The sequence below is a fragment of the Ursus arctos genome, unplaced genomic scaffold (assembly GCF_023065955.2).
Source record: "Ursus arctos isolate Adak ecotype North America unplaced genomic scaffold, UrsArc2.0 scaffold_7, whole genome shotgun sequence".
Classification (NCBI taxonomy): Eukaryota; Metazoa; Chordata; class Mammalia; order Carnivora; family Ursidae; genus Ursus; species Ursus arctos.
Window position 1 is genome coordinate 10,646,816 of NW_026623089.1, and position 25,403 is coordinate 10,672,218.

The 25,403-nt window shown below is 45.4% G+C and overlaps 1 protein-coding gene across 1 annotated transcript in view; it reads right to left on the reverse strand.

The window, feature by feature from the left end:
- The window catches only part of PLPP4 (phospholipid phosphatase 4), a 109,711-nt gene extending 86,052 nt beyond the window's left edge, over positions 1-23,659 (reverse strand). Inside the window, exon 1 of the mRNA XM_044382564.1 lies at positions 23,604-23,659. Coding sequence (XP_044238499.1) covers positions 23,604-23,659 — 56 coding nt within the window. The remainder of the gene's footprint in view (positions 1-23,603) is intronic.
- Positions 23,660-25,403: the final 1,744 nt, after the last annotated feature.

The window sequence follows — 25,403 nt, forward strand, 5'->3', positions numbered from 1 at the left end:
CTATAGCATTTCACATAGAGAAAAAAACATTTAAACTATAAGAAACAAGCCACATTAATTAAAACCCCCAGTTAGTGCATGGGAAAGGTGCCTTACCCCTCAGTACACCAAAAGGAATCACAGGACCACTTGAGGGCCACTGGTCACCAGCAATAAATTAAATTATGTTTGTCATCCTTTGTTTTAGAAAAACGTAACAACTTTTTAAAAAAAAATGCATAATACAAGTTATTTGCAGTGTGGATAAACATTTATTCATTCAGCAAACTTGTCCTGCACACCAAGATGTGCAAGTAAGGTGGAAATGGAGGAGGGATGGAAAGGCCTTGCCCAACAGCAGTGACCCCAACAGGCAAGGTTTCTGCACTTACAGAGCTTACAACCTGCTGAGTGGGGACAGACAATAAACAAGGATGCCAATAAATAATGGACAGCATCATTTCCGATTAAAATAAGTATATTCAAAAACTAAAACAGGGTATATGATAATGCAATAGGGTGGGGAATGGGACATTGAACAAAATGTTCAGTAAAGGTTTCCCCAACAAGGGACATTTGAGCAAGAAGGCTGAGAGGAACCAGCCAGATCAGGCACTGTAAGGAGGAATGTCAACTGGTACAACCTCTCTGCCCTTTGGAGAGGGAAAAAAACGCTTTGTTCCAGAAATTCCTCAACCAGAAATTAAGTCCAAGAATATAATCAGAGATGTGCACAGCAACACATGAGCTAGAAAGTTCAACACAGTGTTGTTAACATCAACCCAAACCCAGAGACAGCCTACTGATGTCCACCACCAGCAAGCTTACTGTATCAAATTATTTGCCTTAGTTTAATGGACTGTGTTGCAGCTGTAGGGGAGGTACCCTTCTGAGTTCTTGGCTGGGACCCCATGACAAAAGACGGATTAACAAGAGAAAGACAAACAAGGGGTTATTAACATATATCCTACATGTTTACATGGGAGATAACCAAGAAAAAATTAGTAACTCAAAGCTATGGCTTAAAACTCCAGCTTGTACAGCATCCCCAGTAAAAAACAGTAAATTTGTGGGGAAATGAAAGGACAAAGGAAAAGAGTTTTTGTGCTTCCAAGGGCAGCAAACTGTGGGAAGGTCAATATATGAGAGAAAACTAATGGTACATAAAAGCTAGTCAGTGAGGTTTGTTATGCAAATTCCTCCAGTGCCATCTCGACTGATGGAGTCCAAAGTTGTCTCCAGTGACCAATTTCTGTCCTTCTGGTACAGACGGGATGAGGGAGAGTTTTGAAAATTTATGCCCCACTTTTAGCCAAAGAGGGGGAAGGCAGGGAGCCTTCCTCATCTGCCTCCTCTCAACTGCCTTCAACTCAAAATAATCTTTATGCCAAAGTGGCATATTTTGGGGTGGTGTATCCTGCCAACCTTCACAGCTTTTACAAAAGCAAGCTGGGGATGAATATTTATTGGCATAGGAAGATATTGAGGGTGTAATGCCAAATGGAAAAGGCAGACTACAAAACTATATTTCAGACAAGGCACCTTTTGTGCAGAAAATGTGTTATGGCAGAGGAGAAAAAAACTAAAAGAATACAAACCAAAATGTTAACTGTGGTTTTCCCTGGCTAGTAGGATCATAAATAATTTTACTTTCTTCCCATTTTTCTCTCTGTATTGTAGAAGTTTCCTGCACTGAGCTTACATTTGTTTTATAATCTTAAAATATTGTTTATTTAAAATAAAAGGAAAAAATTCTAGCAAAGGTAACTTTCTTGAAAGCTGTGGTTCTGGAAGAGGTAAATTTGGGCTCAGAGGTAACACAGCCACACAAAACAGCCCACACCCTAGGAAGAGGTGGGAAGTAACTGAGCGTGGGTTCTGTGCCTGAGGAAAGGGGCCAGGCCCCACTGAGGACCCCTCACAAGAAGGTTGTGGACAGTCAGCTCCGGGCATGGGCCTTGATGGGGATGGAGACCTGGCAGACCACAGAGTATGTCCAGATATTTAATCAAACACACACATGGCCACACTATAGCACCATCACCTTTGCCACCTCCGTGCTTGATGCTAGCCTGCACAGCCTCTAAATGACAGAGCCCAATGGGAGAAGGTCAGGAGTCACCTTTCCTGAGGACCTGACACAGCCACAAACCCACAGGGTATCTCAATGCAGCACCCGGACTTTTCCTCATTGCATTTCTCCCTGGGGAGGAAAGGTTGTCCAACTTGAGTGACCCACGGCCTCCCTCGACCTCTCGTCTGAGCTTCTCTGCACATCTAAAGGGCAAGCCTTGACCTCTGTCTTCCTGTATGTAGGCCCAGGAGATCCCAACTGGACGAGTTCCTTCCTATAGTAGACACAAGTGTCAGCTGTAGTGAGGTGACTTCAGCAAAAGCTCAGTATTTCCCGAGCATCTACTATGTGCCAGGCATGTATCAGGGGTGGGAGGGACAGTGGTGAACACAAAAGTCAAAGCCCTCCTCTCAAGAAGCTCATGGTGGAACAGGGCAAATGCTTCCATAACGCAAAGCCACTCGGAGAAATTATACCCGCACTCATTTATATCTGACATCGATTTGGACTTGGACTTGACTCCGTTCAGTGTGAAATCGAACCTGGCTTGCTCCAGACTGAGACCCGCTTTCCAATTTCCCACTGTAGGCAGGGGCTCATGATTTCCAACACAGCCAGCAGAAAAACCCAGGAGAGTGGTTTTTTAAAACACCTCAGAAACAAAAAATTGACAATGGGAACACTTCTTTCTGGAGTACAACCTTCACAAAGTTCGGTTCTCTTCCTTTTTTCAAACTTGAAATAATTAAATTTAATCCAAAACGTATTCAGCCTACCTTTAGATTCTCTGAAGAGGAAAAAGAAAGCCCTCAGGCAGTCATTCTAAACGCTGACAAAGCAGTAGGGAAATTTCTTAAAACACTGTTCTCCTGGATTAATTCAAAGCAGGCGGCTCACGTTCTTGAGAGGAAAATGAAAACCACGATTCACATTTTAGGCATAAAGTACACATAATTAATCAAGCTTCATCCAAGGCTCTTGATGCTTTTTATGTTGGCTATTCTAAGGCAGCACTGTTTTCCAACATTGCGTGCTGACATCCAGAGAGAAGTTCTACTTGTTCAAGAAAGAAACAACAATTATGGTAAACGAAATCAAGTTTACCTTCTAAACACGTGGCTCTCACAGGCAAGATGAGGTCAAGGTGACCAGATGACCATTGGGAGAAACGTGCCAAAAAAGACATTCTGCTCTTAAGATGGGACCAGAAGCAGGGTGGGGAAATTTCTAGATGAACACCAACCATCATGATGACGATGATGGAGTACATTTACAGGGTGCTCCCTGCCTGCCTGGCACCGCCCTGCCAGAATTTATTCCCCGACAGTGTCCGGTAGGTACTATTTTTATCCCCACTTTGCAGATTCATAAACTGAGAAAGGAGAAGCTGAAGTAATCCAAGCAGAGGTGCAGGCAGATCTGATGTGCAGTCTGGCTCCAGATCCTGGGATCCCTGGCACAAGGCTCCTCTGTTGCTGACCACCGGTCTGTTACGACAAAGCTCCACAGCAGGCGCAGTGCGCAGGAGGCCAGTGTGTGGGTGGCTGTGCACAAAGCTATCACCCCACCCAACCCCAGCAAGAGAGCATGGAAACAAAGAGCTACCCGAGCCAGGAAGGCCTGGACTCCCATTCCGTCTCCGCCACCTATTGGCAAATGACCACAGACAGATCACTGACCCTGCCCTGCCCTTCCCCACCGGCAAAGGGAGAGAGAAAGAAGCATTCCCTTCATGCTGGTGTTGGAAGGACTAGATGAGCTAATGGCACACAAAACATAAGAACCTCACCCGGTTGCACTGTGAAAATGTAGGATTGTTATTAGCGTATTTCTGTAAAGTCATAAAGCTGTCTTTCTTTTAAATAACCTCTAGTCTCACTATTCGCTAATTTACATAGAGAACTCTCCGGGTCATCCCAAACAGTGATGTGGAACAATCATCGGTAGACTATATTTTGCAAAACCGATTTGACAATGAAAAATGTAGTCACTGAAATTATTAGGCTATGCTGTTCTCAGGCCACCCCTGCTGAATTTTTTTTTTTTTTGCGAAAGTAAAGATACTTTCTCATGTTGAATAATATATTTCTTAATATATTCATTAATGAGGTCATTCTGATTTTAGGCGTGATTTTTCACTTTTTAGATTTTCTGAAAATGAATTAAATGTGCTTATGCTAAAAAGGACCCTTACTGGGCACAGAGTAAGTGTCCAAAAAGAAAGAAGCTATGACTCTTGGAGAAGCATTTCTAAGGGCAGCCCCCGAGGCTGGAGAGCCAGCAGCGAGGTCTGCACAGAGGAGGGCCCAGCTGGCCCCAGGCAATGCTGCTCCTAGATGTCCTCACTCCATTTTGTGTCCCATCTCTGAGCGCTGCCATTCTTCCCACCCAAACCCCAACTCCACTGTACCCCCTAACTCCTGGCCAGTCCTCCAGCACAGCCAATTCCCCATGCCAGAAAAACTGGCCTTGCCGCACCCCGATCTCCAAGGCCCCTGATGTCCACTGGTGACATGGCCTGGGCTAGTGAGGCAGGCGTGTGCCATTCTTCGTCTCGTGTTCTCGGGCTCAGTATGGGACACAATCAATGGGACACAGTCAATGCACATTTGAAGCTGCAGAGTGAAGGAATGGAAGTGACTTCTACACCATCTGAAATGAGGGGACTGGAGTCTCTCGTCCCCATGTCATCACTTCTGCTCCCAGGACGAGGCAATGGGACCGAGGAAAGTGCTGTGTCACCATCCGCAGATACTCTGTCCAAAGTGTAGGTATTCTCAGTGTGACGAGTAGGGCCCTCCAGCTTTTAAAGCTGGACTTTATAAAAAAATAAAAAACAAAAACAATAAACACCTCCAGAAACAACTACCCCTGAACTCTAGGTTCATCCCTGTTCCTGATCCTTAAAACAAAGTCCAGGAGATCTCAGATCAGAGAGACCACAAGGAGAGGACTCAACTCACTTGTCACCTCACGTGCTGTGGACAGATCTCTCCCACACATGCCACAGAAGTGTGATAAATTCATGGAGGGGAACTGTCAGGACTTCCTTTTTCCAGCTTTACTGAGATCTAATTGACACTGTGTATGTTTAAGGCATACGACGTGTTGGTTTGATACATTTTCATGCTGCAAAATGATTACTGCTGTAGTGTTAATTAACACCTCCATCATGGCGCTGAACCACCATTTCTTTTTCATGATGAGAAGACTTAAGATTTACTCTCTTAGTGACTTTCAAATACATGATACAGTATTGTTAATTATAACCATCATGCCGTACATTGGGTTTCTAGAACTTACTCATTGGATACCTGGACGTGATAGGGAACACAAGGAGATGTTAGCCAAAGGACTTCCTTTTGAGCACAAGTTTGTTTTGATAAAGAGCAGCTCTCCTCACCAGCTGCCCTACAGAGCTGTTTAGAAACACAGCTGCATTCACGGGATCCCAACAGGATGGGGAACGGACAAGCCCAAACGTGCAGAACTGATGCCTCAGGAGGAGCAAAGGAAGTCAGCTGCCCCAGCAGCCTGTGCAGCCAGGAGTCAAGAGACCGGGGTTCTAGGCTCAGCTCTGCCCCTGAACAAGAAGGAGGATCTGAGTAAGGCCCTCTGGGAGACAAAGCAGGGGAAGATGGATGAGACAATGCCTAGAGCCAGGTCAGGTCAGACACTGGGTATAATATAATCCACTCAGGGGTGCCTTCTGGTAAAATGTCAACGTTCCATTTGCTCAGTGTGTGTCAATCCCCTTCGTGTCCATGATTTCACAGGGGTTGTCGGGGTCATTTCATTATCAGAAAGCCACACTACCAATCCCTTCTCTTTCCCTCTGCACCCAAATCTGCTGTGAATTGTTCCAGCTTATAAAATACTCAAGTTAAATTTTTCACAGAAAGCACTTTCATCTCACTTATTAGCAGTGTGACACTGGGCATGTTCTTTAACCTTTCTAAGCCTTGGTTTTGTCATCCCAAAATATGAAGAATTATAAATTTCTATCTCACAGGGCTGTGTGAAGGCTTAAGGAGTCTAAAGTGCCACAACCCACTGCCCAGCATATAGTAAGTGCTCAATAAATAGGAGTTATCATCACCCATCATCCCCAGAACCAAACCACCCCAGTTGGCTACTTTTGGCAAACAGTAAGAGGATCTTTTGTTAGGAAGAAATCAAAGTGGGGATCTTTTCATGTTATTTTTCATGAGTCAGTGTTCATATTTTTAAAGTCCAGTTTAATATGTTCTCATTACATGACTGGAAATCTTCATTGGTCCACAAAACTGAATTAAAGCACAACACAGTCAGGAACCAAGTATGTCCATCATTAAATAAAAAAACAGATGTGGGTCTTCTATATAACACTGTCATCAGTATTATATATATTCATTCAGGGCTGATACGTTCAGACCAGATAACACAGAAAAGCAAATTCTGAGCCAAGCCTTGGAAAATATAGGTAGGATTTTAGATAGGCAAAGAAGAGGCCCCTTGAATGATGACTCGGAAAACCACAAAAATATTCACAGGTAAAAGAAAGAATCAATAGATCTTTTAAAAATATAATTTTATATATTAAAAAACATAAACATTGTGTCCAAGAAAAATTTGCAAAATCTTTTTTAAAGAGACATCCAGTTGAAGATGGCTGACTGAACCCATTCATTTTGCCTCTCTTCCCTCTCAAAAAACACGACTGAAAAGAAAGAAAACATAAAGAAATCCATAGCCGGTCTGAAGAGCCTTAAGGGGTACCAATCCCCAAAGCAGAAGGGGGGGGAGGAATTATGAAAAGGAGAAAGCAGATAGAAATAAAACACTGGATAATACAAAAAAGGTGAAACCTCCCCAAAAAGGAGTTCAGCCAGAGAAGGGGAACCTAAAATTCTGTGTACAAACTCCCTTCAAATTATTGGCTAACTCAGACATTGCAACGTGTAGAACGAGACTCCAAGGACCCCACTGGAAAGTAACAGCCACAGTCTAAAAGTAAAGCAGAAATTTCAGCAGCTAGCCAGTGCCTAGAGATAGAGTTTGGACTTGAAGTTTTTCCAAGTTAGACTTTCTCCTGAAACCTCAGAAGAGCCAAACTACAGTAATAAAAAGCACATCCCAGAACTAAAAAATGCACCCTAGGATCAAAGGCAAAACCAAGACAGAATATACAAACATAGCCTAGAACCAAGGTTCTAAGGATGAAGGTGACCCAACAGTAAATTAACTTCCTGCAATTAACTTCCTGCAAGAACAAAATTCAACACTCATTAGCAGATAATAATGATCTAGCTTCTCTATAATGTATGATCCATAATGTCCAATATGCAATAAAAAATTACTACACATGTAAAGGAAGGAGTAAAATCTGAACCATAATCAACAGGAAAAAAAATCAGAACCCTACATCACCCTGATGATGGAATTAGCAGAAAAGGACTTTCTATTACAAATACATTAACAGATTATAGGGAAAGATGAAGAGAATAGATGCATAAGTAGAAAATATCAACAACAACAAAAAACTAACACTCAAAAAAGAACCAAATGGAAATTCTGGAACTGAAAAAAATTAACATCTGAAATAAAATATTTATTGCATGGATTTGGCAGCAGAATAGACATAGCAGAAAATAAAGAACAGGTGAATTTGGAGATAAGTCAATAGAAATTATCTTAAACTGAGCCACGGAAGAAAGAGATAACAACAACAACAACAACAAAAATAGAACACAGCATCCAAGACTTGTGGAATAATACAGAACTGTCTAACATCCGTGTAACAGAAGAAATATTTGAAAAAATAATGCCTTATAAATACTTAACTGATGAAAGACATCAAACCATTGCTCTGAGAAACTCCATGAACCCAAGCAGGAAATATACAATGAAAGCAACCTAGACAAATCATAGTCTAATTGCTAAAAACCAAAGGTGAAGAGAAACTCTTAAAAGCAGCCAATGAGAAAAACACATGATATTCAGGAAAGCAACAATGACCAGGACAGGTGACTTCTCATCATGAAATGGCATCTACAAGACAATTCCAAAGCTATCTCTAAATTCCTGAAAGAAAACTGTCACCCTAGAATTCTACATCCAACAAAAATACCTTACAAAATAAAGACAATTCCAACAGAACAAAAGCCAAGAGAATTCATTTCTAGCAAATATGCTCTACAAGACAAGCTAAAGGGGGGCACCTGGGTGGCTCAGTCGTAAAGCATCTGGCTTCCACTCAGGGCGTGATCCAGGGTCCTGGAATCGAGCCCCACATCAGGCTCCCTGCTCTGCTGGAAGCCTGCTTCTTCCTCTCCTACTCCCCCTGCTTGTGTTCCCTCTCTCACTGGCTGTCTCTCTCTCTGTCAAATAAATAAATAAAATCGAAAGAAAGAAGGAAGGAAGGAAGGAAGGAAGGAAGGAAGGAAGGAAGGAAGGAAGGAAGGAAAGAAAGAAAGAAAGAAAGAAAGAAAGAAAGAAAGAAAGAAAGGGAAAGAAGAGCTAAAGGAAGTGCTTCAGGCTGAAGGGATATAATCCTAAAGGAAAAACCAAATCTGAAAGAAGTAATAAAGAGCACTGGAAATGGTAAGTATGTGGGTAAATATTTTTTATGTAATTTCTATAAAGGTATATTGATTAAGACAAAAACATGTTTTCTGTGACTTATACATAGAAATGAGTTCTATGACAACGTATCAAAGGCATAAGGAAAGAAATGAAAGTATGCTGTCATAAGATTTTTACATTGTATTTGAAATGGTGTAATATTGACTTAATGATAACAGGTAAAAGATGTATAATGTAATCTCTAGAGAAACTGCTAACATTTTTGAAGAGGTGTAGCTAAAAATAAAATAAAGGAGTTAAATGGAATATTTACAAATATTAACCTAAAAGAAAAGAGAAAAAAAAAGGACAAAAAAGAGGGCAAATAAAAAACAAATAACAAGGTGGGAAACTTACTAACCATATCAATAATTGCATTAAATGTAAGTGGCTTAACCACTCCAATTAAATGGCAGAGATTGGCCATATTGCATAAAATTTAAAGGTACAACTAAATGCTGCTTATAAGAGGCATACATTAAACATAAAAATACAGATAGGTTGGAAGTAAAAGGATGAGAAATACATTCTGTGCAGACATTAATCTCAAGAAATATAATGTAGCTATATATTGTATTAGATAAAATATACTTCAAGATAAGGAATATTAACACAAAGATGAAAACTTCCTAATAATAAAAGCTTCATCCAAAGGAAATAAAATTTAAGAACACTAACCTGAAATACAGACATAGGAATTCTGACCTCCAAATCACTAAGGGAAAAAAAGGAAGGCAGCAAAGAAAACTTGAACTATTCAGCCAGAAGCAAGAAATTAGGGGAACAAACCAAATGAAGCACCACAAAAAGAAAACACAGAATAAGCTGGCAGCAATATGGGAAAATATTAGTTATTTCCCAAAATAATGTAAATGCTCTAATTACCCTAGTTTGAGAGGTGGCAAATCTTTACATTAAAAAGACCAAATTAGGGGCACCTGGTTGGCTCAGTGGGTAGAGCATGCCACTCTTCATCTCAGTCATGAGTTTGAGCCCCATTTTGGGTGTAGAGATTACCTTAACAAAGAAAAGACCAAATTAAGAAGAATGAATTTTTTAAAGTGAGAATATAGAGGATCTGAATAGTACAGTTAACTTGCTTTAATATATTTAGAGCTCTGTACCCACCAAACACAAACTATGCAGTATGTTCAAGCTGTATAAATTTACAAAAATTGACCATGTATATGGCCACACGGGAAATCAGAACAAATTATAAAACACAAAAATCACACAAACCACTCTCTCTGATCTCAATACAATGAAATTATTGTATCATTATCCCTGTATCTAAGACCCGGGAACTAAAGCACAGAGATAAAGCAACTTCCAAGTTCACACAGACAGTAAATAGAAAATTAATGCTTTGAATCCAGGTATCCTGGCTCTGGAGCTTAGAGTCTTAACCTCTGTGCTATGTTTGTTCCCAGAAATAAGGGGTCATACACCTTAGAATTGAACTTGTAATAGAATTCACTTGCAATTCCATGGACAGATGGAAATTTGCATCTGATAATGGTATCACTGAAAAACAATGTCTGTTTCACAACTGAAAAACCATACAGAAGCAAAAATTTAAATCTTCTACCTCACTCCATAAATAAAAATAAATTTCCAATATATTAAAGAATTAAAATTAAAGAACAAAGTATAAAATACTAGACAATACAGAATAATATTTCTATTTTAGATGAAAAAAGCCTTTCTAAATAGGACAGAAACTCTGAAACCATAAAGGGAAAAACTGATAGATTTAACTACATAAAAATTAAAATGTGCACAATAATAGAAATTGCAGGGACGCCTGGGTAGCTCAGCTGGTTAAGTGTCTGACTCTTGATTTCAGCTCAGGTCATGATCTCAGGGTTGTGAGATTGAGCCCCACTCCATGTGGGCCTGCTTGGAATTCTCTCTCTCCCTCTGCCCCTCCCCCCACACAAGCACACACATGCTCTCTCTCTCTCTCAAAAAAAAAAAAATTAAATAATAGAAATTGCATAGAAACTTAAAAGTCAACCATAGGAGCTCAGCTGGTTAAGCATCTGACTCTTGATCTTGGCTCAGGTCTTGGTCTCAGGGTCATGAGTTCAAGCCCTGAATTGGGCTCTATACTAGATATGGAGAGTACTTAAAATAAAATAAAATAAAATAAAATAAAATAAAATAAAATAAAAATAAAATAAAAGTCAACCACAGACACAGAGAAATATTTGCAACATATGAAAGAAGAGATTCATATTTTTAAGGCAGAAAGCACTCATACACATCAGTAAGATAAATTTAATGATCTAAAAAAAGCATGAATTAAGGAAAATGATATTTCACTAAAGAAATACAAATTGGCCAAAAGACACATGAAAAGATGTTCAACATCACTCATCATCAGGGAAATGCAAATCAAAACCACAATGAGATATCACCTCACATTTGTCAAAATGGCTAAAATCAATAATGCAGGGAACAAGTGTTGGCAAGGGTGTGGGAAAAAGGAACCCTCGCACACTGCTGGTGGGAATGCAAACTGGTACGGCCATTGTGGAAAACAGTATGGAGATTCCTCAAAAAGTTAAAAACAGATCCAGTAATTGTCCTACAGGTTATCTACTCAAAAAATATAAAAACACTAATTTAAAGGGATACATGCACCCCTACGTTTATAGCAAAATTATATACAATAGCCAAATTACAGAAGCAGCCTAGATGCCCATTGATGAAGCAGGTGTGATATATATATATATATACACACACATACACACACATATATATATGATGGACTATTATTCAGCCATAAAAAGAATGAAATCTTGCCATTTGCAATGATGTGGATAGAACTAGAGAGTATTATGCTAAGCAAAATAAATCAGAGAAAGACAAATACCATATGATTTCATTCATATGTCCAATTTAAGAGACAAATGAACAAAGGAAAAAGAGAGAGAAACAAGCCAAGAAACAGATTTTTAACTTCAGAGAACAAATGATGGTCACCAGAGGGAAGATGAGTGGGGGATGGGTGAAACAGGTGACGGGGATTAAGAAGTGCACTTGTGATGAGTACCTGGTGATGTATGGAATTGTTGAATCACTATGTTGTACACCTGAAACTAATATAACACTGTATGCTAACTATGCTGGAATTAAAACTTAATAAAAAAAAAAGAAATACAAATTGCCAATACAAGAGTGAAAAGATGCAAATGTTATACTCTGTCCTGTGGTATAAATATTAAAACATGACCAACGTCCAGCATTGGCAAGGATGTCGGAAAAGAGAATGCAGGCATGTACATAGCCCTCTGGATGCACAATTTGGCAGTGTCCGTCAGAGTTTTAAATGCACATGGCCTTTGACCAAGAAATTTCATTTGCAAAAGTTTATCACAGCAATATTTTAACAGGTGCCCTACAGAGTAGAAGCACAATTACGATACTGTTTGCTGTAGGAAAAAAATGAAAAGACCTGAAAATTCCATGAGAAGGTTAACAGAATGAAACACTGCACAGCCAGTAAAAAGACTCAAGTAGGTCTAAGTTAAGTCAAAAACTTTCAACTACAGAAAAAATGTGTTCTCAGTTTTTTCTTAAATTTTTTATTTTATACTTACTTATATTTTATTATATGCAAATATGATATATATAAAATACGTAATATTTTTGGTGTGTGTGTATATATATATATATATGAATGAACTATAGCTAAGCACATGGATGAATCTCAGAAATGTGCCAAGCAAAATATTCACACAAAAGAGTACACAGTGTTTAAAAGTTTTTGACTTTAAAAAGTGAAAGGAGGGGCGCCTGGCTACCTCAGTCGATAGACCGTGAAACTCGACCTCAGGATGATGAGTTTGAGCCCCATGTTGGGCAGGGAGCCTACTTGAAAAAAATTGTAAAAAAATAAAGTAAATAAAAATAAAAAGTGAAGGGAACAGAACTGGCACAGAGGGTAGGCAGTTCCACAAGCCTTACGCTTTTTGCGTTGTTTTAATTTTCACAACTATTTTATAATTTAAAAAAAAATGCTTAAGTGAGGAGAAACATCCATTCCCACCACATACACGTACTTTCGTGTAATCCTTTCTAATATTTGCCCAAATCAAACAGATTTCCCATAGATTTGATTTTTTTTAAAGATTTTATTTATTTATTTGACAGAGACAGAGACAGCCAGCGAGAGAGGGAACACAAGCATGGGGAGTGGGAGAGGAAGAAGCAGGCTCATAGCGGAGGAGCCTGATGTGGGGCTCGATCCCATAATGCCGGGATCACGCCCTGAGCCAAAGGCAGATGCTTAACGACTGCGCCACCCAGGTGCCCCCCATAGATTTGATTTTGAGATCGATTTTTTATAGTACTTTTTCCCCTCGACTATTACACCATAGAATGTTAGCATGTTTCTTTCTGATTCTCAAAATGATTATTTTAAATTGACGTACGGTATTCTCTTGTGTCCATAATTTATCAAACTATTCAAGTGTTGACCGTTTGAGTTTTAATTTATTTTATTTTTATTTGACAAATATGTTTGCTTTGTATGGAATACAGCAGTGAGTATCTTCATACATGAGGATTTTTGCATTTCTACCTCGGTGCCTCAATATATTTTTCTAAGAGTTCCAAGTCAAAAGGCAGGAATAATTTCACAGCTGTCTATGCACTGTAATACCACTCTTCAAGGGGGTTACGTCCATTTACGATTCCACCTGCAGCCTTGGGTCACATCTGCTTCACTGCAACCTTCTACATCTGGATGTTCATCTTTATTTTCCGGTTTTCCTTTCGATATTTTAGTTGCTATTAAATATAGAAAGGTGGAGGGGCGCCTGGGTGGCTCAGTTAATTAAGTGTCCGACTCCTGGTTTCAGATCAGGTCATGATCTCAGGGTCCTGAGATTGAGCCCCGTGTCAGGCTCCACGCTCAGCATGGAGTCTGCTTGAGATTCTGTCTCTCCCTCTCCCTCTGCCCCTACCCCCTTCTCGAGCTCATCCTCGTGCTCTCTCTTCCTCTCAAATAAATAAATCTTTTAAAAAATATATAGAAAGGCTGATTTTTGACACAGTCCTGCTTCAGATATTTCTAAAGCAATCACAAAAGATCACCCAGTGCCCTACCTAAGGATATTTCATTAGCTTCTTTCTCCCCCGCCCAACAGGAAACTTCTATACTGACCTTTCTGATTATGTATGAAAGTAATGAATGTTTACCGTAAAATAATGTGGACAACAAACAGTCTGAAGAAAAAAGCAAATGTTATACAATCCCATCAGCCCAAAATAACCACCATTAAGGTTTTGTTGTATATCTTTATAGCTCTTTTTCTTACAGATACAAACACAGATTGATTTAATTACACTACCACATGAAAGTAGCATTATGCACACTTATGTGACCTACTTTTGATCACTTCACAACAGTTTAGGGATATCTTCCCATGTCCACAAACAGTTGTCTACATCACTAATTTCAATGGCTGCGTATTCTTTTGTCCTGGTTAATCTATACACAATGTTATTCTGTGGTTTTCAGATGCCTATTTTGCATTTCTGTGGAAAGCAAAGTTTTATTTTTATTTTTATTTTATTTTACTTTTAGATTTTATTTATGTATTTGACAGAGAGACAGCCAGCCAGCGAGAGAGGGGACACAAGCAGGGGGAGTGGGAGAGGAAGAAGCAGGCTCCCAGTGGAGGAGCCCGATGTGGGGCTCGATCCCAGGACTCTGGGATCACGCCCTGAGCCAAAGGCAGATGCTTAACGACTGAGCCACCCAGGCGCCCCGGAAAGCACAGTTTAAAAGGTGTAATAGTTATTTGTATACTAACGAGTTTCCTGTTAGTTCTGCCGCCCATTTTTCTCTTAAAGAGCTCTTCTCTTTTCTTATGGATTGGTAAGAGCTTTCTGTACAGGAGGAGCATAACTCTCACCTCTGTAAGTTAGGACAACAGTATCACCTTCCGGGAGGTTGTAAGGATTAAGTTGTCTAAGGGGTGACAAGTGCCTGGAACAAAGTGGATACACGGTAAGTGTTACAGCTTTTGCCTCCTGTCCTCTCTCTACCAGCAAAGTGGACATATAGGTCAATTAAAGATACCTACACACACATATATATATATGTATTGACCATTTCTTTTTTTCAATGATCTCTTGGAAGATTATTCAGAATGGTCCCCCAAAACTTCCTAAATCCTAGTTCAAGGCTCAGCTCCCCTGTGTGCTGAAAGCTGCATTCCTCTTCTTCTTATTCCATTGTGGTATTAGGGGATGTCTTTCATTGACCTCCAACACCACCTCCCCACAGGAAGGAAGATGGCGCAATGGATGGAGCTTGGCTCGAAGACCTACCAGGTGGCAGTTCTGCTGTAGGCACCTGTCACACATTACATTACTTCAACTTTACAGCCTCCTGATGGGTGATACGCTTGTCCCCACTTTACAGATGCGAAAGCGAGAGCGCATCCTTACAACCAGCAGCCAGGAAATAGTTCCCAAGCCCTCACGTTGACTAGGGGGTCATGTGGCCCGCCCGCCTGCCGAGTGGGGACCCAGCTCTTGACTTCCTCATGTCGTTCATCAGGCCCGTCACAGACTCTCACAAAACAGCTGCTCAACAGATGGAGATTAAGGCAGAATGTAGACGACGTCTCTATTTCGGAGGTAGAGCTAGACAAAGAAAAGCCCAATGAGTAACCTAGCACTTCCACGCCTAGGTATACACCCAACAGAAATTACAAATTACATTCACCCAAAAAAACAACAGCAGCATCACGCTTACTAGCCCAAACCAACAAATAACCCAAATATCCCTAAGCAGTAAAATAAGGAGAGAAAGAGGTAGAGTCATGCCGCGAAATACTCTACGGCAACAAGAATTAACGACTACAACTAAGTACGACAGGTGAGTCTCCGGAACACGCTGAGCATGACAGTCACACACAAGAGGTCACACTGTGCGAGTCGATTTACACAGACTTCAAAAATGAGGTTCGAAGCCAGGGTGGGGGAGCCCCGGGGGGCAGCGCGATGGGGCTCGATGGGTAGATACTGGGGAGCCGTGCAATTATAAATCATGCATGTTTTTCCTTGTGTATATTATTTTTAGATAGAGCTAAATGCAATTCCTCTTTTTGTAGGTCGAAACAGTCAAATATCAGCAATTGCATAGGGTTCGAACTAACACTTTAATAAAAACGTTTTTAAAACCCTCTCGTAAAGGAGGAAAGAAACGTCTAGCATTGATTGGCAGACTGCTACTTTTCTGAAAACCAGCCTGCGTGCTCCTGCAGCTTCTGACCCTGTTTCTCGTTCCTTTGTCTTCGGCGGAGACAGAAAAACAACGCGTCCCTCATGTCTGCAGGACAGCTTTTCGCGGTCATATGCTGAAAGACAGTGACATGGCCATCCCCAGGCTCAGAGCCTCAGATTCTCTCTGCCCCCTGCTCACCCATCCCGGACATCTCCATGCCCCTCGACACCTCTGTGCCTTCAGTGGGCTGATGAGAACACGCCGGTAGGTATGGTTCTGGGTGAATCTTCCTCCTCGCCGTGAACCAGGGTTTCTAATTCATCCATGGAACACCGAGATTGTATTTTTTAAGAAAATAACTATGACTAAGATGATTTTCATATTTAAAAACACTATCATAGGAAAATAGAAGTAGGGAGCTTTTATGAGCCTTGTGTGGGTCATAAAAGGCATAATCCTTATAACTAATTGAGATAACTTTACCTACAAGTTATGAAACTAATGACCTCCTTTTTGCCATGTTACAAGCATTTATCTCCCTGTGGCAAAGCATCATCAATTCTCAGAATTCTGGGTTCAGCAGACTCACTTTACAGTGGCAAATAATATTTCAAACAGAAGGCTGCTTCATTTATCAGATGACAAGGCAGAAGCCTTCCCCGGGAGGGGGTAGGCGCTCGGCACACTCAGCCCAGCAGCGACTGGGGGTGGAGAGGCTGTCTGATGGAAAACTCCCTGTACTGGGCTTCTCACGGAGCCCTGGGTGATGAACACAGACTTGGAAGTAAACGATAGGAAGGCAGCATTTTCCTTCCTCACGCTCCAAGGCAATTCTGCTGATACCCCTTCTGATTCAATGTCCTACAATCGCTGTTGTAAACGGCCAGCGATTTAAGTGACCGATGAGAAAGTACAGCGCTGAGACCACCCCTTCATTAGACAGTGAGCCAGCCACACTGCTCTACGGGGTACGACCCATTGAATGAGCTCACGGCAAGTTCCATACTTCACTGAGGGGGGCGAAAAGGAATCCTTTGAAATATATTTAAACAAGTTTATTATTTTCTAGAACTCCTGTAGTAAATCATTTGGAATCAGGGTGTCGTTAACTACCTATAGCGTTTCTCTTCAGTGTATGTTATGGATTCATATTAATAAAAGGACAGTGGTCATAACGTTACCATTTGCTGAGCACCCGTGACGAGCTGAATACGCTCTCATTTAATACTCTCATTCATGGGGACTGCTGATATTCCTGTCAAACAGATGGGGAAACAAGGATCTAAGCTGGATAAATGCTTTCCTGAAAGGCTCCCACAAGTCAGGATTCAAGCCTCAGAAGTCAAGGCCACAATCATGGCCATGGGGCTACAAGGCCATTGAGACACTACCAGTAAGTAAGAGAGATTCACAGGAGTGGGGAGATGGCATCTCATTTTTGTTCTGTGTGCTGTAGGCTCTTAAAGCCTCTTATGTACTAACGTCCCGTGTGACGTTAAGGATTGTTCTCATTTCCCACATGAAGAAATTTGAGATTCAGAGATTTTAGGCAACTTGCGAATGAGTGGGCACAGCCAAAATCCAAACACAGACCTGCCTAGCTCCAAAGTCCATGGGCTTTCATTATGCCACTTTGCCTCAGGTGACTCGTTTCTAGAAAGCAAGCAAAACTATTCCAGGTGTATTAGCCGGATGGAACAGACCTGTTTCCCAGCAGCTAATCAATCCCCCACATCGTCGTTAACACACGAAGTTTCCTTCTGTCCCACAAAGTCCACTGCCAATGGCATGACTCTCCAGGGCAGCTGTCCCACTGCTCGCATGCTGCGGCTCTGTCATCACGAGGCTCCATGCTCACCCCCGACGGAGAAGGACAATGACAGGCCACTAAGGGATTTACGCCGCCTCAATGTGCCACATGGTCCCACCTAATGGCAGGGGTTTGGGAAGGGTAGTCACCTGTCTGGCCAGAAAGGAGGAAAGAACCAGAAGAGACCCTTCTACCACAACAGGGTGTAGACTGCATGCCAGCGGTTCCCAAATGAGGTGGACAGAAGGAGCCCCTGTTGAAATGTTTGGGCCGCCCTCCCAAACGATGATCCAGTTAAGTGTGAACTGAGCCCCAGGCAATTCTGATGCAGGTGGTCAGCAAACCACCCTTGAGGAAGCTTGTCCTGCACTGAAGCTGATTGCTCTGAGGGCTACATGACCAGCAGAAATCGAGTGCAATCTGGGGAGCACTCATGAGGCACTGACCACATTCGTGACAAGGAAGGCCTGGCTGGAAATACAAAGAAAGCAACAAAGATAACAATACAGTCCCAGCCCCCACCGTCCAACAGTTAGCAGTCTGGAGCCAGACGTGGAGACGGCTGACCACAACCCAAGACAGAATAACACACAGGCCCCCTGAAAGCACAGCGGGGCACAGCGGTGGCAGCAGAGCTGGGTACTGTCACTTACAAAAGTCAACAGGGCCTCTGTACTGAAGGGAGCTGTCACTTTCCACCACTGGGCAAGCGTCTGAGCATGATGCTGTTTTGATTCAAACCTCCCCGGGCCCCCCACTTATGCTCCTAAGGGAATGTCCATGCTTCCTGGCAGGGCACTGAGACCATCCGCATTCTTGTCCCAGACTCTATCTCCTGCCACTCTCACCAGCCACCTCCAAACCCACACACTGCGCTGAGGCCACACCTGGTGACCTGATCCCCACCCGAAATATGCCTCTAGACCTCCCGGCCTTTGCTCCGGGACATTCTGTCCCTAGGAATGTCCTCGGGCCAGGCCCCTGCACACCTGCCACTCGATGCTCGAGGCTCAAGTGAGATACGAGCTCTGGGCAGCCTTCCCGGGCCCCCGTCTCCTCCTCCCCCTCCCTCTGGGACTCATCATTCCCTCTCTCTCAATGAACTGGGCACTTTGCTCCAACTACCACAACCGTCCCCGGCCTACAGCCCTAGACGGGACTCTGACGGGTAATAATGAAAGACACGTTCCCTTCTGTCAATATTCCAAAAAGCTACCTGACAGCCAGTCCCCTCAGGCAAATCACCTGGGCCAGCGAAAGTGCCAAGTTTCCCCGGGTCTGTCTGGAATTATACCAACCAAAGTGTACCAATGAAGGGGAAGGAAAATAATCAGCACGAGTGCCTACACCCGGAAGAGGCCAAAGAAGCATCTATCCGTCAACTGGATGAATGATGAAAATGTTTGAAGGCAAAACTTTCGAAGCCAGTGATTACACTGGGGAAAATAACAAAGAGCGGTCCGCACAGTGGACCTGTGAGCTCTCGGGAGCCCCCAGCCTTCCTTCTCAAACATCCCCAGCACCCAGCACAGGCCCCCGGCATAGGAAGTGCTCCAAGCAGGATGCAGGACTGATCTGGGTTGAGGCAAATGCCATTCATTACCTGAGCGACGCGGTGTCCCGAGCAGCCCCACAGCTCCTAACGGGCCATCCCAGACAGGGGGCCACCCAGGGCCCCAGAGGGGAGAGAGAGGAGGAGGGAGGGACTGAGGACCCCAGGGAACCCAGGTTCACGGGGGAAAGACGTAGATCACCTTCCCCCTCCGTCAGCATTTCTGATGGTCGTCATGTTCCCAGAGTCCTTTCTGCAGTGCTAGGAATAAAGGGTTTCCCGGACACACTGATGTCCCGGAGGCAAGGGCCAATAGGTGCACGAGCGTGTCGGCCACCCAGTTCTGTAATACTACCATTTAGGTTCTGACCTGCAATTTCCTCTCCACATCTCACCCTCTGGGCTCCAGAGACCTAAGGAAGACCCTTCAAAATCTGTACCATGTCCTAATTCCATCTCGTAGGGAATGGGAACCACAACCACCACCACCCTCTTTGAAATGTCACCCTAAGAGCCCGATGTGAGAACCAGAGTGACAGCCCTTTCCACACATCATTCTAGGCCGTTCACTTACTTCTTCGGAGACAACGGGCCATCTAAGGGGATGGCTTCGTGGATGCAGTCACTTTTGCTCTAGTTCTGGAAGCCTGGTGCTGGACACATTCTATCTCAGTGGCTGACAGCCTGGGGACATGGGGTCAACCGCCTGTTCCGATCCAGACTATTCCTCCTGCTAGCTGAGTGTCTTCAGGCAAGCTACTTACCCTGCCTAAACCTTGGTTTCTTTATCTGTAAAGTGGGGAGAGCGAAGAGTGTCCACCTCAACTGAGACAAGACGAGAGAAATTCCACGGAATGCCCTCTGCACCGTAAAGCCCTGAGTGCCCCACGCCGGCTGTTATTTTTTCTGAAGCAGTCTAGCGAGGTGTCTGAGAGTCCAGATGACGCAGAAGGGGCATCTACACTTAGATCTCAGAGCGGCCCTTCTTAGCTCTGCGACTCGGGCCGTTCCCTAACCTGTCTGTGCTTCAGCCTCTTCGTGCATGAGCTCGGCGGCCACGATGTCCCCTCCCTCAGGTGTGTATAAGGCTTAAATGGTATGTGTGATCATCCTCATGACTGCCCGGCACATAATAAGCCTTCAATAAACGGCATTTACGTAGCAGCGATGGTAATAAAAGGGGAGGTAATAGACTCTGCAGGGCTGTTGACTGACCACCTCGTATCCACACCACGCTTGCTCATCAAGGTCCGGTGCTGGCTTCGCACGTGCACAGGAGCTCAAGGGATCTCTGCTGGAGTCTTGGGCGGCAGCAGGACAGAGGAAGCCCACTGGAGACCCTTCTCTCTGCACCGCCCACCATCCACAAGTAAGAGCAAACGGGCTCCAGGCCAGCTTCCAAGCACTAAATGCAGACTCAAAGCTACACATTACACTTTGATTTTTCCAAAACACTGGCGTCCTCAAACCAATTTATTTCCTGTTAGGTTAAGCTTTACGTGCCAGCCCTGATTTGCATTACCTGTTACTAATTTTCTTCCCAGTGGTTTGAACTTCTTAGGCAGGGCTGCCCAAAAGGCACCGCTCACCTCTTGGATGGTCAACGGGGGTCTCCTGGAGAGCATTCTCTTGGGCTCCTGAGTCACCGCACCTCAGCACTAAACCTGGCCTAGAGACAGAGAACTGGTTCCCTAAGGTGAAAGAAGAAGCATACAGCCATATAACATATAACCTACGACCTAAGGGTCCAAAGCTGCATCGCAGTAGTGCTAACTTCAGATTCCCGGGAGCAGGTGGGCACCAGGTGGTGGGATCCTGAGCTCACACAGAGCAACTATAACCCAAGAACAGGTGCACGCCCAGGTGATAGTTCCCCCAGAGGCACAAGCTGGCAAAGAAGCAAGGTATCTTCCCCCCAAAAAAGATGATTTTCTTATCATGAGAAACAGGGTACCCACACCAGGGAGCAGCAGAGATGAACTTTTCACAGCAGCAGCGAAGTGGATTCAGCTTGCCCGGAGGGACGTTCTCAACCTACTCAGGCAAGGCCCTGCTACCAAGACCACCGTCTTCATGAGCAGAGGTGGATATGAACCACAGAATCCTGCCATCAGACGAGGGCCGGCAAAAGGAAGAATAAAACTGCCCCCAAAGTCAGCTTCTGTCATCTCACCAGAAGCTTATCTAAGGAAACAAAGGGTCATCTGTATCTGTGAGCGCCCAGCCTGTCCTTCCGGAAGTCGTTATCCGCCTGATGATAACAGCATCTGAACATCCAAGGTTCCCACCCAGGGAGTCTCCCAGCGATACCAGAGCTGGTCTTTGCAGGTCAAAGCGCTACACGCTGGACCCACTGCTAATATGTCCAATTGATATGAAATCAGGGAATCATCCAAAAACACCATCAAGGCCCAATTGTTTCCCTTTGGGTGAGAATAGTTCCCCATTAATTAATAAACGGGAAGTTTGGAAAAAAGAATATAAACCGCCTGTCTGATTTTTACATAACATTCTTTGAGGAAGCAAAAATCACATAAAACAATAATTATCACGTTTTCAAATCCACTGCACAGACCATCATATATTTGTAAACAGCTCATAAACGTTTGGGGGAATATGTGAAGGGAAATCTGAAAACAATATAAATATTTGCATACTGTTAGGCCCTTTTTTTTTTATCTGACAATTCCCAGCAGCAATCAAACCAGGCAGTCTACAAGCCTACCTCACTTTATTTCACCATTACTCACACGCATATTCACCAAACAAATGTTAAATCCTACCATGCACTGAACACTATTTTATCATTTCTATCACATAATAATTTAATGGGATTTAGCCTATCTGCCAACTGGAAACTGTCCCCATCTGATCACATGGTAATCACTAGTTTTAATGTATATTCCAAAGGTAGAAAAAATTGAGTAAGAGAAGGGAAAAGCATTTTGTTTTGTTTTGGTTTTGTCTTCCCGAATGCATCAAAACCCAGCTGAAGTTCTCATTCCTTCTTCCCACTGAATAACAGCAGTGTTTAGTCAGAAGCCGGGAGAGGGGGCTTGCCTGCATCTGGGGGAACTCACCGCCCTTTATGATGGTGTGAATAAATACTCTGGATGAATTTAATCCCTAGGAAAGAAAAACATGCAAGAAAGGGTCTTTCTTTCCATGTGTATACCCTGGGCTGCAGGACCAGAAGTCAACTCACAGCCTCCCACCTGCCATCAACGACTCGGGATTGGGGCAGGAATCCATAGGGGCCTCCTGTTTGGAATGGCTGCATGGGCTTTTCAAAAGAACACAGCAAGTCCAGAAAGTTCATGCAACTTTAATATTTAAAACGTGTCAGAAAACAGCCATGGGCAGAGGGGAAAAGATAACCTGACCAGCTCCTGTAGGGTCAAGTGCAGCTATGGAGCCTGTGTGACAAGAGATCAAAGGGACTGCGGATCGAGTCTGAGCTGTGGTGCTTTCAGGCTTTGCATCAGAAAGGCAGACACACGACAGCTCCCTGCCGCTTGGGCCCGGGAGGCCGGTGGGTAGCGGGTCCCCGGGGCGCCCTGGGGTTCAGACATCTCTGAAGGAGCCTGTGCCGGAGCCCCCTCCTCTTTCCAAGATCGCTATTTCTAGGTACCAGCCGTTCGGAGCCACCAGGGGCATTTCGCTGCTTTCCCTAAGAGCCCCCGCGCGCACCCTAAGCGGACAAGGGCTCCGCACTGAGCTCGGGGCATATGGAGCCCGTACTTCGGGCTGCGGTCCCCGACTTCCCGAGCCTCCGCAGCAACAGTTTTCCAGCCGGAGAAGTACCGCAAACGTCTGCTGGGAAAACGCTCACCTGAACCCCGGGGCGTTAAAGCCAGGGACACGGGAGGAGATGGAGCCTGGCCCTGGGTACGGCGAGGGACGATGGGAGAAGGGCCAGGAGGAAGGACTGCAAACGTCGGGCTCAGAAGATCGCACCCAAGGAGAAACTTCCCGAGGGCGCGAGCGAGGTTGCGCGCCCGCTTCCAGGGGAGCAGCCCGGATTCCCCGGGCAGCTCGTGCGCAGCCCGCGACAGGCGCAGGCGAGGGAACTCGAGCGGCGGCCGGTCCCGCTCCCCGGCGCGATGGGGGTGGCGGGAGCGAGTCTTAGTCCGGCTTACGCGAGCCCCTCCGTGCCCAGGGATCCAGGAAGGGGACCAGGAGGGTCCCGTAGGACACATCCCGGGCACTGGGTGGGGAGGACACCTCGAATCCAGGCCCGGAAGGGACGCGGTGGCGCAAACAAAGTTGGGGCGCAGAGACGCTCGGTCCGTGGGTCCCCGCGTCCGCGCGCCCCCGCCCGCGTGGCGCCACTACTTACACGAAGACCCCGAAGAGCAGGGCTCGGACCCCGATCTCGATGGCCAGCTCCCGCATGGTGCGGCCAGAGCAGTTCCCGGGGCGGCGGCGGCTGGTGCTCTCGGCGACTCTCGCAGCTCGACCGGCGCCGGCTCTCCAGACCCGGGGCGGCGAGGGAGGCGCGCTCCAGGCCGCGGGCGGGGGCGGGAGGCGGGCGCCGGGCGGGGGCGGGCGGGCGCTGGGGAGGGCTCAGCCCAAACCACCAAACGCCGGCCCAGGGGCTCGCGGACGCCGCTCCCGCCGTTGCCGCCGCTCCCCGCCCCGCGGCCCCGCGCCAAGCTGGGGGCGCCCCGGGGACTCCCCGCGCCCTGGCGCCGAGCACCGCCTCCGCGCCCTGGTCTGCGCGGTGCGCCCGCGGCCCCGGGAGGGGAGGGGAAGCCCGGGGAAGCCCCGCCGCCGCCGGCCGCCGCCTCCCTTGCGCGCTCCCCGGCTCCCCCGCCAGTGGGCGGCCCCTGCGCTCGGCTCCCGGGGCAGCGCGCTCGCTGGGTCCCCGCCTGCGGCTGCTCTGCAGCTCCAGGCTCAGCTTCCGACTCCCGCTCTCCGGCCTCGGGCTCCCGCCTCAGGCCCGCACGTGGGCAGGTGGCAGAGGCGCGCTGGGGGACTCTCAGGCCCAGGAAGCCCCGGCACCCTCTGCCCCTGCTGAACAGAGCTCCCTCCCTCCCGCTTTTTGCTTTCCCTACCCACTTCCGATCTGAAATTCTTCCCTTTATTTTTTCTAGGAAGTTCCCCTGAGAACATTCACAGGATTCGTTTTGCCCTCAGGCGCTGCCAGCCAGGCTCCAGCGCCCTGCCACACAGACTGAGGGCAAAGGTGAGCCTGGCTCCTCGCCAAGGCACCAGCGCCAGGCAGCCCCTGGGATGGGGTTTCTCCGACCCCCACCGTCAGCATCTTTGGGCCGCTGCGCTATGAGAATGGAAAAAAGAGACTGGCACCATCCCTGCCCGAGACAGGCCATCCGGGTAGCTCATCGCTGACACAGCATTCAGTCCTGAGCACCTGAGGCAGCTGGGCTGCAGGTTCCACGGGGAGAGTCATCCTTGGGGTTCACAAAGGCCAGACCCTCACCCCTGGCTGGTGGCCTGGAGGTCACGACCTCAAGCCAGAGCCCAGAGGGAATTTGGCTTTGTTTTCCTATCACCTGTCCTGATCATGTATATTTCCTTTAGCTTTACTAATTTAAACCAAATGGACGGTCAGGATGCAAAGTTCACATTAACCATTAATTTGTCCCTGGGGAGACCAGACCTCATGGGTTTTAGGAGAGACCCAGCCAGGACTTTGTGAGCAGAAGAAATGGATTAGAGGGTAGTCCCTGGGAATGAGGAACCATATCTCAGTCTTGGACAAAAGGGGGAGTACGTAGGAAGAAGACCTTCGGAGGAGGGTTCTGGCATCAGCAAAGAACAGACAGACCCTACTTCCAAGGGGACACAATGACAGACCCAAGCAAGATATCTAAGCCTAGACATCTCAGAGTCTAGGGACAGAGAAGCAGGAAGAAGAAGAAGAACAATCCTAGCTCTGTGTGGAAGGGGCTTCATGTCAAGACCACAGGCAGGAACTGCGTCTGATTTGCCCATCACTGTATACCCAACGCCTGGCACACTGTGCTTGGTGAATCTTCGGTGAATAAACGATGAATGGACCATATGCCTCCTCTGGCATGTGAGGTGTCAGGTGTGGGGGGAGTGGGAAGAACTTGGAGGGAGGAGGTGTGGTTCTGTCTCCTCTGTGTCTTGGGCCCTGCAACATCCTGGACAC